Here is a 14794-nt window from a genome sequence, read left to right on the forward strand (position 1 = left end):
TATATATATATATATATATATATATATATATATATATATATATATATATATATATATATATCGGTGAACCAATGAGTTCATCTAAAGACTCTTAAGATGGTGGTGTCATGGTGTGCAAGAAAGCTACTCTAGTGGTCCATATTGTGTTCATAAGAAAATACTAGTGGTGGTTGTGGTGGCTAGTGGTGGTTGGTTCGATAAGAGAGGGAAAGAGAAAGATGTTGGGGTTTATGGGTGTGTGGGTTGGGGTAAAGTTTATTTATTCAAAACTTTATAAATGGTCCATATGATATGTAAAAGACGATTTTGCCCTTACATGCCTCACACATGTTTAAACTTAATAGAAGAAAATACATAATGTACACACGATCCATTAAAAGTTTTCAAACAAAAGGGACCATCCTTGATATTAAAATTTAGCAGAGACTAAACTTGATATTCTGAAAAACCTAAGTTAAAATTATAAAAATACAATAAAGATTATATTTATATCTAAAAAACGAGAACGAATAGCATGAACCACAAAATGTGAATTTTGGGGTGAGGGTGTTAATTCACGTGATTCTGGGGGTATTCCGGTAACACATCCAATTCTCATGGCCCCACTCTTCCCGCACGCACAAATCGTGTGACCTCGCACGTTTGGTTTCATATGCTTCACGCACACCCAATCGCCACCCTCCCTCATCCGTGCCAATTCCTTCACACGAGTGCCGATAACCTAACCCTCGCCGGGAAATCTATTCCTCTCGTAATTTATCCCGCCGGTGCCACCGGCGTCATGTCTCAACGGTTCCGTTATGTTTCCGGCGGATGCTGAACTCCGGCGAGCTCACCTCAGAAGATCTAACCAGTTGTTAACGTGTTATTTGTGAGTTGTGACGGAGGTGCGAAAACTTTTTTTTTATAGCTTTATGAAGAAGATGGAGAGTTTTGAAGCTTTGACGGTGAGGAAATTTTCAGTTTTTGAGAATTTTGTTGGTGCTTTAGTGAAAATGTTTCCGCTTGTTTGAAGTTGAGAAATTGTGAAATTCCTTCGTTTCTCGTTTGAATGTTACTGAATCTAGTTCGTTCTCTCTTTCGAAGTTTTGTTTTTGGTGGGAACTATGCGACTTGATGAAAGTCGTGATTTTTCGTTGATAAACACTTATACTTGACATGTTGGCATGAGAAATGGTGTCAAAAGTTCCAACTGTCGAATGTAGAGAATACAAATTCTCCAGTTATTGCGTGGTTGAATTTGTTGATTGTGACGATTGAATGAAAATTTGGTGGCATCAGTCAAAGTATTGTACATTGGAAAGGAAATATAAATTTTTACATGTATTTCCACTAATATCTAATTCATCCATTTTTTGTTGTGCTTTTGCGTGTTCAAAATTGCAATCAGTGGTCGACGTTTTTTAGCTGAGTTCTGTATGGATTTACAGAAAGCTTCTGACATTGTTTCATAATCTGTAACCTTGTGAACAGAGTTCGAGGGAGTTCAAAATTGTGTATGCTGCTGATCATGGAGGGATTCTTCTATGTGTAGCATGTTGAAGCTTTAATAGTATCCTCCCGGTCTGTGCAGTTTAATGGCAACTGAAATGCAGAGATTTGGGACAAGTGAAGAAGAGGATGAAGAAATGGGATTGGATGTGAAAGAAGAAGGTGAGAATGACGAAGATGATGATGATAAGAACTCAACACCTCCAACAGTGGTAGGTGTTGATGGAGGACTAATGACATCAAGCAGAAGCAATAACAGGTTTCAACATCAACAGCAGTTTCAAGATCAGATGACTCCACAAGGAGGTGGTAGAAGGTGTAGACCTATTGAAGAAAAGGAAAGAACAAAGCTTCGTGAGCGACAACGAAGGGCAATTACTGCAAAGATCTTGGCAGGCCTAAGAAGACATGGGAACTACAATCTTAGGGTTAGAGCCGATATTAATGATGTGATTGCAGCCCTAGCTAGGGAAGCTGGTTGGGTTGTTCTTCCTGATGGAACCACCTTTCCATCAAGATCACAGGGTGTGAGACCTGCTGCTGGTGTATCAACTTCATCCACCTCACTGCCATTGCAGCAGAACCAAGCTCCTTCTCTAAGAGGCATCTCTTCTGCCTGCCCAATTGAGATGGATAATGAGGCATGCCAAATGAAAGGTTTATTTGTTCCTTCTTCTGCTTATGATGTGTCATCAAGTGGTCGATCTCAGTCTTCTCATCTGCTGGGAGTTGAAGTTGATGGTCAAGATGATCAACTGATAGGGGTTTCTGTAGATACTGTTGCAGGCAGGCAGGTTAGAGAACCATTTCCCTGTTTAATTTCTGATTTCTGTTTCCAAAAATCAACAATATCTTTTGCATCTCTTTGTAGGTTGTTGACATGCCTTCAAAGTTACAAGAACGGGATTTTGCGGGTACTCCTTATGTTCCTGTGTATGTATTGCTTCCTGTAAGTTCCGTATTCTTGCAAAAAAATTAACATATCTCCTCGTGCATTGCATAGTTAAAGGACTTATTACAAATTGGTGTGCGTGCAGTTGGGAGCAGTTAATATGAAGTGTGAAGTTGTAGATCCTGATGGTCTACTGAATCAATTAAGGGTTTTGAAGTCTATGAATGTTGATGGTGTAATGGTTGATTGCTGGTGGGGTATAGTTGAAGCACATGTTCCACAGGAGTATAACTGGAAGGGATATAAAAGATTATTTCAAATGGTGCGCGAGCTTAAGCTCAAGTTACAGGTTTGTCCTCTTGGAGACATTTTGTCACCTGTTTTTCATGTATTTTGAAAATAAAACAAGTGACGATAATGTAAAGTTTGGGTCAGGTAGTAATGTCTTTCCATGAATGTGGAGGCAATGTTGGTGATGATGTTTGCATACCCTTACCTCATTGGGTGGCTGAAATTGGTCGGAGCAATCCGGACATATTTTTCACAGATAGATCAGGAAGACGCAATCCAGAATGTCTCTCATTGGGGATTGACAAGGAACGTGTTCTAAGAGGTCGCACTGCCTCAGAGGTACTATTTCCAAAATTCTAAAATATTATTTATCGGACATGTTATAATGTAGTGAAAAACACAATGAATGTATAGGTCTATTTTGACTACATGAGAAGCTTTCGGGTTGAATTTGATGAGTTCTTTGTAGATGGAGTTATTTCAATGATTGAAATTGGATTGGGTCCATGTGGGGAGCTTCGGTATCCATCTAATCCTGTGAAACATGGTTGGAGATATCCAGGTGTCGGTGAATTTCAGGTAATCACAATTACTTGTAAAAAAGTTGTTGATGACTAGTATTTGAAAATTAGAATTTCATGCCTTGAGAGTTTTTGAAGGTTATTATTATTCTTGTGTTGTATTTCCAAGAAATTGAAAAATGTTGATTTTTCAGTGTTACGACCGATATATGTTGAAGAGCCTGACAAAGGCGGCTGAAACAAGGGGACACTCGTTCTGGGGAAGAGGACCAGAAAATGCAGGTTCCTATAACTCAAGGCCGCATGAAACCGGATTCTTTTGCAATGCAGGGGATTACGATGGCTACTATGGTCGCTTCTTTCTTAATTGGTATTCTCAGCTATTGATCAACCATGCTGATCGCCTGCTTTCTTTGGCTAAATTTGCTTTTGAAGGGACTTTCATTACTGCAAAGGTACTTTTCTTTTCTTTAAAGAAAAAGAAAGTTAGTAGCTTCCAAAATGAAAATGTCATGTTATATTAATTCCTGAGACCTGAGCTAGCAGCTATCAGGTATTCATTGGTGGTACAAGACATCGAGTCATGCTGCTGAGTTGACTGCTGGCTTTTACAACTCATCCAATCGTGATGGCTATGCTCCGATTATCGAAGTCTTGAAGAAACACGGGGTTGCCTTAAACTTTACGTTGGCCCACATGAACATCAACATGGACATGGACATGGACATGGACTCCTCGGAAGCCCTTGAAGATCCTGATGCTTTATCTTGGCAAGTAAGTACCTTTTTTTTTCTTTTTCTTTGACTTAATGGAAAAGTAGAATGTCTTAATAAATAATAAGAATAAAATGAAAGTACATTAATTATTTGCAGGTGATGAATGCGGCATGGGATTCTTGTATAGCTATGACTAGTGAGAACCCACTTCCATGTGTTGATAAAGTAAGCTACAATTATATATTGGAGAAGGCTAAGCCTATGAACGATCCAGATGGGAGGCATTACTCTGCTTTTACTTATCTTAGACTCGGTCAGCTTCTCATGGATCCTCACAATATCATGGAGTTTGAACGATTCGTCAAGAGAATGCATGGTAAACTTACTTCATCCTACTTTCATTTTCTTCATTATAAGGCCATGTAAATTTACCATTTTACCCTTTGATGATGACACTTTTTTTTTTTTTTTTTTTTTTTACAGGGGAGGCGGTTCTTGAGATCCATGCCTAAGGTGGATGGAAGCAGAGTGGAGATGTGCAATTATAATATTAAGATTTATATACTAACCAAATCCAAGAGGTGATATTTTTAGTATTACTGTAAATGTGAATACAAGTGTAGAGAAGAAATCCAGGGTCAGGCCATATGAAGAAGAAAAAAAAGGTAAATGAATTAGTCTGTTTAGGGTTAATGGTATTTATTTGTGATCATATATTTGATACACTTTAAAATTTGGAGAAATTAAATATCAGATTTTACCTAATTTCTTTTCTTTACTTGATGTCAAATATATATGACACCAAAGTAATATTTTAATCTGTTGGTAAAATGTAAATTGTAAAAAGAACATACTTTTGGTCATTTTTATTTTAATAATTTTTTTAGTATCAACATTTAAAGGCATATGCTATAAGTTTTATAATAAAATAAGGATCTGGTTACGACAAGTTTCATTTTTGATTATAAACTCGTAATATTAACCTCTTGGCAATGCAACTTAAACGATTTTCAGTAACGAGTTTACATTCTCTCATTTACATATACAGACTTTCAACTTTAACACAGACCGGATTTCAATACTTGCGTTTAGTTTATTAGTAATCCAACCTTAACCAACGTTTAATTGAAAAAAAATAACATCTACATTTATGGAGTGAAATTGCGGTTGAGAGATTAGAAGGCATTTTTTAGTAGTTTGATGAAACAAAACATTCAATACCTGTTTATACCAACAAACACATAAATGTTCACAAATGGATATATAATATACCCATTAGACCAAAATAAAAAATAAATCACCTTTTCCAATGGCTATATGCAAAAACCGGTTTGAACTCAAACTGGGTTAGGTTTTGGCTTCAAACAAGTCCGGTTTCAATACCCTTATGTCTCCAAACTACCTTTTTGCTTGTGCTAATCTAAAGATTAAAAAAGAAATGGACAACCCAAGCCCAATCTTGGTTAGGCAGGGTCACCAATAATAAAAAAACAGGTTATTATACATTTTCTTGAATAAAAAATGACTTGAAATACGCTATTTTACATGTTCGTAAATAGGTCTTAGACCCACCCAACCATTTATGATTTAAGAAACAACAAATTGAGCAAGTTATTTATAATAACTCGATAAGCTATACAAGCACATGAATCTTACAAAAGAATGGTGATTCTGAAAATACATACATATATGATGTATCTAAAAATCTATCTTTTAAAAATCTTCAATACCAATCACTCTTCAACACACTTTCACCTTTTTCATCTGTGTCAAGAATCCTCGCAGCTAATTCATCCCAGCTTTGTCTCCTTGAGGACCCATGGGCTGAGTCATTCATGCTTTGAGCCTTCTGGAAGGTTCCATATTCACTAGGCAAGTAAGCTTCCGGAACGTCTAGTGCAACCGCTCTGGCTAGTGCCGCCTTGTGTTCCTCACTGTGCTCCATGGCTAAAGATGTACTCCTTTCCATCCTTTGTTGTGTTGGGATATCCATCACATGATCTTTCTCCTTCAATGTCTGAGAACCCAGGGTTCAGATAAGAGATTAATTAAATGTTGCTTTTAATTTATAAAACTACACAAAATGAGGACTTAGACTTACATCAAGTGCACTTTGAAACTCACGCTCCATTAAAGCAATTGAATGATCACTAATTATATGGCATGAGATAACCATGTGCTCAAATCTCCCGTCCACTGGCACAGCTGTTTTCACAGTAGGTGAAATTCTTCCAACCCTGCAACAAATACATTAATCCAAAATACGTCTCATACCCTTCAACCAAGGGCATATATCTACTTCAGCTTGAAAGGTAACAGGTTTCTGTAACTACAAAGGGCAAAAGGGGAAGTTTTTTTCATCAAGTCATGTATGGGTATGTTTCAATTATAGTCCGAATAAACCATCTGAATGAGACTAAATGACCATTTTAGCCTTACATTCCAAAAAACAGATTTCACAATATTCATTAATCTTAACAGTATTCAATCAATTTTGACGTGAAAGGGTTGGGAGGAAAACAAAGAATGACAAGTAGGTAAAAAGGTTTGTGTCTTAGTGTATTAAGCCGCTATTTTTTTAGCTCGACTCATTAAGTCATTATGTCCAGATTAAGTCAAAACGAAACAGTCATGTATACATATCAAATGTTCAACCCATTAAACTCATTAAGTTAACAAATTCATCAAATATTTTCCAAAACCATGCAACATGTTCTTAAATCATTGTGATATCTGTGTATAAAAATATATTGTTTGACATACCCGAATGGTTTCCTGACAAGAACATGATAAAGGCGACCAGGTGCATATAAACGTCTTGGATCTTGAAGCATGTGCTCTTGCAGTGTGCATGTTTCCTTTAAACAAGTGGCACACAATATGCACGGGAAACTGTTAAAACAAATAACCATCATGATCCAAAACTTGTAAAAAAAAAAGATATTCATCAAATGAGATGATGATCATATAGCTAACTATTGAGGCATAAAGATTGATGCTTGAAAATGAAATAATATGGAAATGTGACCAAGAACATACCAAAAAAGGAACTTGAAGAGTACTTCCAATGCTACACTTGTTCTAGGCATGAAATCATCCTGGTTCATTGGATTAAGATTTAAGAGTATTAGAAACAAACATTATCCTAACATCATACGAATCATAGGATTTGTCAAAAAAAAAAGAATCTACAATAAAGACTAAGGGCCATTTCTACAATGAAGATTGTGACCAAGACAAAATTGAAGACAATGATATAAAAATCACAATTTTTTGTCCCACCCAAAAAGTTAGGACAATAATTTACTCTCGACTCGATTCTTTCATATTTGCAAAAGACATGACTACCCTTCTCACCCTCATCATCGAAAAAATTACCAATTTATAGCAATGTCATCGGGATACAAAATGTTTACCTGAAGAACAACAGAATTGATGACATCAGCATATCTGACAGCCAAATTCAGTGACACACATCTAGCAGGAGCAATTGCAAAACATCTGATCCTTTTTCGGTCAATATTTCCAATTTTGTCTCTGTTCTTCACCACCAACATAGTCAACAAAGTAACAACCCCTGCCCCTAAAGAATGTCCAGCAAAAGTCAAAGTATAATCCTCATATTTTTCAACCAATTCTTTCAAAACATCACATTCCGTGTCAAACACCCATTGAGCAGCTTTCAATAACCCATTATGAACATACCCTCCATCAAACTTCGTCTGTCCCAATTTATCATCAAGCAAGAGTAAAAAATCACTTTCTTTCGCCATATTCAAACCGCTAATAAGCAAAAGTATATCTTGATTGTCTTTATCGATGTAAATCATATAAGGCGACACCTTCCCTTGATTTTCGTCGTAATTTTTCTTCAAAACCACGGAATCGGGATTAATTCCATATCCTCCGGGTGGAGCCCAGAGTGGGTTACGGATGTCGAACTCGTAAACGCCTAAAATATATCTACAAATGCGTGGGACAGGTTCGAATTCAGTTGAAGACGCGAAACCCCAGTTCTCGCTTTCTCGACCGGCGGTGTATAGACATTTCTTCCATGCCCAACGAGCACAACCTAAACAGTAGACGCATTCGAGAATAGGGCACGCACAAACAAGTGACATTTTTTTCTGGAATTAATCTAATAACAACTGATTCTGGAAGTAATCTGTTGGGAATTAGTCGAGAAAAAAAAGGTTGAAGCTTGATGCAGGACTAATGAACTTTCAACTGATTATAATCTATATATGGGCAATGATATAATCAGTTGAGAGTAGAAATTTGAAGAAAAATCACCTGAAATTGCTGATTAAATCAGAAAATTAAAATAGAGTTGGGATTCGATGGAAGTTGGTGTAGAACATTGGGAGTTGATTCGAAGAGTGTATGGGAAACCCTAGATGAATTAGAGAAGAACAGTTGCTGTAGCAGGTAGTGATTCTTATGGGTTCTGGAAAAATCTTGGATTTGGTTTCAATCAGAGAAGAATCTTGACGGGCAGATAGATTCCCCCGAGCATATGCTAACGTTGTGTTCTCTCGTTCAAGAAATAATTATTATTTTTGTAGGTGTTGTGGACTATTACAAATACTTTTTTTCGTTATTTTGAGTGAAGAAAAAGAAAATGATCTGTTTTAGTTATTTTTTTCGTGTTTTGAGTGAAGCAAAAGAAAAATGAAAAAGAAAATAAAAGTTTATACCTGTACAAATACTTTCTATAAATTGAAGTTGTTTATTTAAATAAATGTTTTTTTTCTAGAAAAGCCTAGTGCTATATATAAAAATAAAAGTTCTTAATCTAGAATAAAGGGTTGTTTGGTAGAAAAACATAGTGTTATATATAAAAATATAAGATATTATATTTATAGTGATTATATATGGGTGTTTTTATATGTATTCATTGTTTTTCATCGTCTTTAGATCAATTAAATCAATTATTTAATTATCAAATAAATATTTAAATTATTTAATGTGATTTCAACAAGATTCTAAATGGCATGAGATGTCACACATGAAGTGATGACAAATGTCAAGCCTCAAAGTCATGACATTTATAAAGGCGTGACAATTATATATATATATATATATATATATATATATATATATATATATATATATATATATATATATATATATATATATAGTTAGGTTTAAATGTTTCTACTATCTATTGTGTGCATGTAGGATTGATTCTGGACCAATTATTTTAGTTATTTTAAGAAAGTAATTAATGCATTTTAAATGCTGAAGATTTAATTAACACCCATTATATCTTCAACATCTAATATGCATTAATTACTTTCTTAAAATAACTAAAATGATTGGTCCAGAATCAATCCTACATTCACACAATAGATAGTTTAAGCAAAATAAGTTCAATTTATAGAATTGTATCGAGTTTTTAAAAATATAATATCAATATTTTATAAGAAAAAGTTAACAAAAACTCAATTATTTAATGTCAAATTAGAAAGAAAAAAAAAATTATGCTTCGAAAAAACTTCGCGCTATAACATAATAAGACGCGCATAGCCACACTTTTTGAGCGTCAGGCCTAACAAAGACTCCTTTCATGTTTTCGGGATGGCTATATCAAGCCTCGACGCCATAATACAACACGTTATTTAAAACATTGGATTTCAATAGTGGTACTTTATCTTATATCTATATTTAATATTATTCTTACCCAACCAATACAATTCACCCTAAATAACAATTTATGTTAAAAGTCACCAACTATTTTCTAAAAAATAGCAAATTTATCCAAATAACCACAATTTTCGTAGGTCACAATCTACAAAATCTAGGTGACATGCATTTTCTTGTTAGGCCGGAGGGAGTGCTGCCGCACTCCTTTATAAAACCGCAGTGACACGTAGACGCCACCTCATCCATTACCACAAAAGTGTAGTTTCATACCACACCCAAGGAGTGGTGCCACACTTGAGTATTTTTTTTCTTACTTTTTTTTAATAAATAAAAGGGACCAATCAGAGGAAGGTAAGAAAAATGAACCAATCACGTTGTTTGAAAGAGTGCTCCCTTGGAAGGCCGCACTGCACTCTCTACCGCACCTAGGGGGCGGTGTTTGTGCTTATGTGGCAAGGGGAGTGCGGTCCAGGCCACACCCACTCTCTCTGGTCTTAATAAATTCATAGGTTACCAATTATTAGTTGGCCTGTGAAAATTTCTGTAAGTTGTGAAAGCCTCACAGAAGCTTATATTTTTTGGAAAAAAAAATGTATTGTCAAGTTTAGAGGAATGTAAAAAATTAGACTGCTAATGAAAACCAAAGTTTTATTGTGAAAATATTTACAGTGTACTAACAAGACAAGTATACATAATTGCGGTTTTAGATCGAACCCTAAAATCATCTCCAACCAATATCAAAATTCATATTTTTACACCAAAATCTAGGGTTTTGAAACTTTATTTGTGCATGCAAACGCTCCAATAAATCAATATCTTTTTTTTAAACAAGTTTGCAATTTACCAATTTGGCTCCTATATTTTATTCCTCAACTTGTCAAACTTTCATATTCATCCTCGTTGGGTAGTTTTTCAAATGAAGCCGTTTTTTTTCCCTTGAAACCTTTATTTGTTACCAATTTAGTCGATATGCCATTTAACTTTTAAGTTTTAACGTATGATTGTGACCTCTGATTTTTTATTTTGATATTGATTTGTTTTTCGTTAATTTTACTTTGGTTTTATCTTAATTTTATTTTTTGACTCTAAGGTTTACAGTTGCTTGAACATAAAGATACAGGGACATTTTTGCAGTCTGTTGAACATAAAAGTTTCCATTTTCTTGAAACAATTCCTCCAAACTCTAGTCTCTTAACAAATAATTCAAGTAGCAAAACTATACAAAATTCTGCATTCTTCAATCTAATAGAGAAACAATATGTATTCACAAAATCCAAAATCAATGATAAAAGCCATACATAAGCATCAAGTGTTTAGATCAAATCATATCCAGCTAGCCTAAATACCTAGAAGCCATGAATTTAGATTTGAAAAAAAAAAGCATATTTAGATTCTCATTCAAACATGAACAAACCTCACGTGAAGCGATCTTGTGAGATGATATTTCTTGTTTTGAAGGCAGGATGGATGATTCCTTTGTTGAAGGAGTCTAGCTTCTCAATTCTTGAAATACAATCTTTCATTCTCTTTACAACCGACAACATTGCAGAATCATTGCTGGAAACTTTCTGTTTAATTGTTTCTATCTTTTCAGTGTGTGCCACGTCATCTTCTACTAATGCAACAACACCTTCTTCTGAATCAATCAAGGAGTTACATAACAAGCCAATACTTACTTCTTACAACTTATGAATTAAACAATAAACATGTTGGGCAATGTAACTTATTTTTTATCTGTAATACCAACATACTTATATAAAGGGAACACCCGCATCTTCATAACATGGTTTTATGTTAAATAATTTGGTCACTTTATTTGTTTATTCCTAAAAATGTTTGCACTTCCATTATTGAATATTCAAGTTAGTAATAACTAATAACTAATAAAAAGGTGATAATATGATTCCAATTTAGCAGTTCGCATAGATATATTCATTGGCATGAAAACTGATCTGAGTTTAGTTAAATAATAAAGGCATAAAACTAATTACATTCACAAAAACAAGTGTTATACAATTAGCAGTTCACATAGATATAATGCCCACACGGTTTTATCTCTTTGGAATTTGAATATGAATTAACAATATAGTGGAAAAACATATATTCTTGTTGACCCAAAGATTCCACACTTCTCGTACCATTACACCAAGACTTTTACATCCACTATTCAATATTTACCCAAAAGAAAGTAAAAGATGCTACCTACCATCATCACAGTTTGAAGATGTTCACATAATGTTACTTGAGGTTATGAAAAAATATATCCATCTTAAATGTATACGACAATTTGAGTTAGATATGAGTTGAGTTTGCCATCAGGAACGTTCCCTAATGACTAATGAGCTTATTTCATAGTGTACTTACAGAAATAGCATTACATAAGATGCAAAGTGCATACATCTGCGTAAACCCTAAAATTAATTGGATAATACAAAATACCTATCTTCAGATTCTACCAAAACTGTACACAGTAACATACTAAGCAGCTAATTAACAGCCCTAGAATGTTTCTTATCATGTAAATCACAATTCGCAAGAAGAAAAGAAAGATTACATGTGTACCTTGATTGGCATTACTAGAGGGTCCATGATCATTATCAGAAAGGTTAAAATTAACAGGTCTCTGAGCAGAAAGAATGGAGTCGAGAGTATTCTGAAGCTGAGCAGGCAATGTCTCTCTAAATTCGGCTATTTTCTGAGCCATAAGGTTCACATCTTCCTCTAATTTATCAAGCTCCTCAATTTCATCGGTGACCTCATGTATGGCTTCTCCTTCGGGTTGACGTTGCTCCGTCATCTACAGCTTTTTCGGATCTTCGGACTCCGTTGATGAGTTGAGTAGCAGAGTTTGGATGAAATCGAATCAGGTCAGCATTGTGTTTAGTGAGGTGTGTGCAAAAGGGGAATTTAGTGGTTAGGGTTTTGGAATTTTGAAAATTTAAAACGAAATAAAAGGAAATGCATGGAGCGTTGGTTTTGGTTACTTTAAAACGAAATCAGGAACAGGGATACAAATCGAGAATTTTTTTCGTTTTCCCTGTTATGAATAAGTAATGAAGATACAGATGACTAACACAAATGGGTCCATAGCTCAGTGGTAGAGCAATTGACTGCAGATCAATAGGTCACCGGTTCGAACCCGGTTGGGCCCTTTCTAATTATCTTTTTCATTTTCCCTTTCTCACCCCGTCAATGAGAACAAACTTGTGGTTTTCAAACATAATAATCCACATATTTGTGTACTATATCAATTACATTAAAAATATTTTTTTTATAAGAACAAATTTGAGAAAACCAATTGATTTTTACCCAAAATGTTATCGACATCTTGTTTTTCTAACATGTGCTTCTTCAACCTCCCAAACAAAAATGCTTGATTTTCTAACACCTAAATAAGAAAAAACATCATTTTTGGTCCATGTGTTTTTTTTCAAATCTGAAATTTAGTTCCTAAGTATCAAAAATTTCACAGATGGTCCCTGTGTTTTCAAAACTTTTGATGTTTGGTCTTTATTGCTCACTCCGTTAAGTTTTGTCCGTTAACTGAAGGACATTTTTGTCATTTTACTATCACAGGACCATTTATAAAGTTTTGTCTTATTTAAAAAAGAAAAGAAAAAATGAAATATAATTATTTAATACAAAGGGTCTCATTAGGGGATGTTATTCGGGTCGGAACCGAACCGAACCGACCCGAATCCGAAGAACCCGAAAACCGATGTAACACTCCAAATCAGGTATGACCTTGTAACCCTTGAGGTATTTCCATTATATCATAAGAGACCCTTAAGTACGCTGGGCGTACTTATGAGTACGATTAGCGTACTTGGCAAGGAGGATCGCGGAGAGGCAGCACGTACGCTGGGCGTACGTGCCAGGATGTTCAAACCCTAAAATGCGGACTTGAGACCTATATAAACACCCTTAACTCTTTTGAGCCTCACCCTTAACAACCTCCTTCAACTTCAAACGCCTCTGAAAACCCTAATATCATTTTTGAGTGCATTTTGAGCTTCAAGAGTGCATTTTTGGTCCTTTTAGTGTTCATCCAAAAAGAAGAAGTTGTCAAGGAAGCTTGGGGGTGTCATTTGGCTTCAAGAACCTGCATATTGTCGACCTTGAGGAGCTTCTGGAGGTATAAAGCTTGCACCTTTCCATTTAAATCACTAGATCTAGCTAGGGTTTTCTAGTTTTGTTCCTTTGGTTGGTTTTGGACCTCCTCTTGTGAGCTAAGAAACTCCAAAGGATGGAAATGACAGATCTGAGGTCCCTTAGTCTTTTTTCAACATAAAAATGGAGTCTTGGTGGGTATTTTGACCTCATGCATGGTTTAAGAGCTTTAAAAAGGTCTTAATGAGGGTGTTGGGAGCATATGGGACATGCAAAGGCATAAAGTTGCCAACTTTATGCCTTAGGTCGTCTTAATAGGCTTAGATCTGACTTCTGGACGTAAAAGAATCGAGTATTAAGCACTTAATGGAAAAAGTGCTTAATCTGTTAGTACGTTGGGTGTAACCCAGTGTACGCTGCGAGTAAGCCCCATAACCACAGTACTCTGTGGGTACCAGGATGGTACGCTAAGCGTACGTATCACAGTTCGGTTTGAATCTGTTTTGGGCTTTTGGATTGTTGGGCCTCACTTGGTTGTGGACTTGATTGCATTTTGGGAATAGTGGGCCATTTTATCTGTTTGGCCCATTGGTCTTATGATTGGGTCTTATTGGGCCAAGAGGCCCATTAATGAATTTTGGTCATGGACTTTGGGCCCATTATCAAAGAAAGGAGGTTTGGGCCTTCATGGGAGGACTTGGGGTTTGGGTTTTCCCTTTCATTGTGATGTCCTAACATGGGTTAATATTATTATTCAGCACGGGAGGTTACCGACTGTTAGGAGAGCAACTTTCGCATTCAGCAGACAAAGGTGAGTCTTCTCACCATACCTATGGGTCTAAGGCACCAATGCCAACCCATTATGTGATTATGTTTATGTGTTAGTCATTTCAGTGATTTGATATGCTATGTGATTGTATGTTATTGGATGTAAGACCATGTGGGGTAGCCCATGACATTCCTAGGTAAAGACCATGTGGGGTAGCCCATGACATTCCTAGGTAAAGACCATGTGGGGTAGCCCATGGCATTGGATGTAAGACCATGTGGGGTAGCCCATGGCATTCCTAGGTAAAGACCATGTGGGGTAGTCCATGGCACGAAGGTGTAAGACCCTGGGGGGAGCC

The 14794-nt window shown here is 35.7% G+C and overlaps 3 protein-coding genes and 1 non-coding gene across 6 annotated transcripts; 2 read left to right on the top strand and 2 right to left on the bottom strand.

The window, feature by feature from the left end:
* Positions 1-636: 636 nt before the first annotated feature.
* BAM7 (beta-amylase 7) lies at positions 637-4676 on the top strand. Of its 2 annotated transcripts, none has more exons than XM_079058985.1 (10): positions 637-947; positions 1474-2285; positions 2363-2440; positions 2529-2732; positions 2819-3013; positions 3089-3253; positions 3390-3650; positions 3742-3969; positions 4068-4287; positions 4395-4676. In XM_079058985.1, the coding sequence occupies exons 2-10, from the start codon at positions 1578-1580 to the stop codon at positions 4421-4423; spliced, it is 2088 nt and encodes a 695-aa protein (XP_078915111.1). In that variant the 5' UTR covers positions 637-947; positions 1474-1577; the 3' UTR covers positions 4424-4676. The 2 variants fall into 2 exon arrangements, with proteins under 2 accessions (XP_078915111.1, XP_078915112.1); XM_079058986.1 differs by having other exon boundaries at positions 637-887.
* An 837-nt stretch (positions 4677-5513) lies between these two features.
* Positions 5514-8480, bottom strand: LOC145125711 (alpha/beta-Hydrolases superfamily protein). Its single transcript, XM_079061137.1, has 5 exons — positions 7328-8480; positions 6951-7009; positions 6675-6803; positions 6013-6148; positions 5514-5928 (listed from the first exon to the last, which is right to left on the bottom strand). Exons 1-5 carry the CDS (start codon positions 8030-8032, stop codon positions 5635-5637), a joined length of 1323 nt encoding a protein of 440 aa, XP_078917263.1. The 5' UTR covers positions 8033-8480; the 3' UTR covers positions 5514-5634.
* A 2296-nt stretch (positions 8481-10776) lies between these two features.
* Positions 10777-12523, bottom strand: LOC145123788 (uncharacterized). 2 transcript variants are annotated; one of them, XM_079058995.1, is made up of 2 exons: positions 12120-12523; positions 10777-11190 (listed from the first exon to the last, which is right to left on the bottom strand). In XM_079058995.1, exons 1-2 carry the CDS (start codon positions 12352-12354, stop codon positions 10973-10975), a joined length of 453 nt encoding a protein of 150 aa, XP_078915121.1. In that variant the 5' UTR covers positions 12355-12523; the 3' UTR covers positions 10777-10972. The 2 variants fall into 2 exon arrangements, with proteins under 2 accessions (XP_078915121.1, XP_078915119.1); XM_079058993.1 differs by having other exon boundaries at positions 10777-11193.
* A 114-nt stretch (positions 12524-12637) lies between these two features.
* Positions 12638-12709, top strand: TRNAC-GCA (transfer RNA cysteine (anticodon GCA)). Its single transcript has one exon. It is a non-coding gene; the product is annotated as a tRNA-Cys (tRNA).
* The last annotated feature ends 2085 nt before the right edge of the window (positions 12710-14794 follow it).

The sequence above is a fragment of the Lactuca virosa genome, chromosome 7 (assembly GCF_052849685.1).
Source record: "Lactuca virosa cultivar CGN04683 chromosome 7, Lactuca_virosa_CGN04683_v6, whole genome shotgun sequence".
NCBI lineage: Eukaryota > Viridiplantae > Streptophyta > Magnoliopsida > Asterales > Asteraceae > Lactuca > Lactuca virosa.

What these genes read in the sequence shown, in the direction of transcription:
- BAM7 (XM_079058985.1), top strand. Translation starts at nt 1,578, where the DNA reads ATGGCAACTGAAATGCAGAGATTTGGGACAAGTGAAGAAGAGGATGAA. An exon ending in ATACTGTTGCAGGCAGGCAG is followed by an intron (nt 2,286 to 2,362) that starts GTTAGAGAACCA and finishes ATCTCTTTGTAG; the next exon opens with GTTGTTGACATGCCTTCAAA. An exon ending in ATTCGTCAAGAGAATGCATG is followed by an intron (nt 4,288 to 4,394) that starts GTAAACTTACTT and finishes TTTTTTTTACAG; the next exon opens with GGGAGGCGGTTCTTGAGATC.
- LOC145125711 (XM_079061137.1), bottom strand. Translation starts at nt 8,032, where the DNA reads ATGTCACTTGTTTGTGCGTGCCCTATTCTCGAATGCGTCTACTGTTTA. An exon ending in CTCTTCAAGTTCCTTTTTTG is followed by an intron (nt 6,804 to 6,950) that starts GTATGTTCTTGG and finishes TTGTTTTAACAG; the next exon opens with TTTCCCGTGCATATTGTGTG. An exon ending in CTTGTCAGGAAACCATTCGG is followed by an intron (nt 6,149 to 6,674) that starts GTATGTCAAACA and finishes TATTTGTTGCAG; the next exon opens with GGTTGGAAGAATTTCACCTA.
- LOC145123788 (XM_079058993.1), bottom strand. Translation starts at nt 12,354, where the DNA reads ATGACGGAGCAACGTCAACCCGAAGGAGAAGCCATACATGAGGTCACC. An exon ending in CTCTAGTAATGCCAATCAAG is followed by an intron (nt 11,194 to 12,119) that starts GTACACATGTAA and finishes TGATTGATTCAG; the next exon opens with AAGAAGGTGTTGTTGCATTA.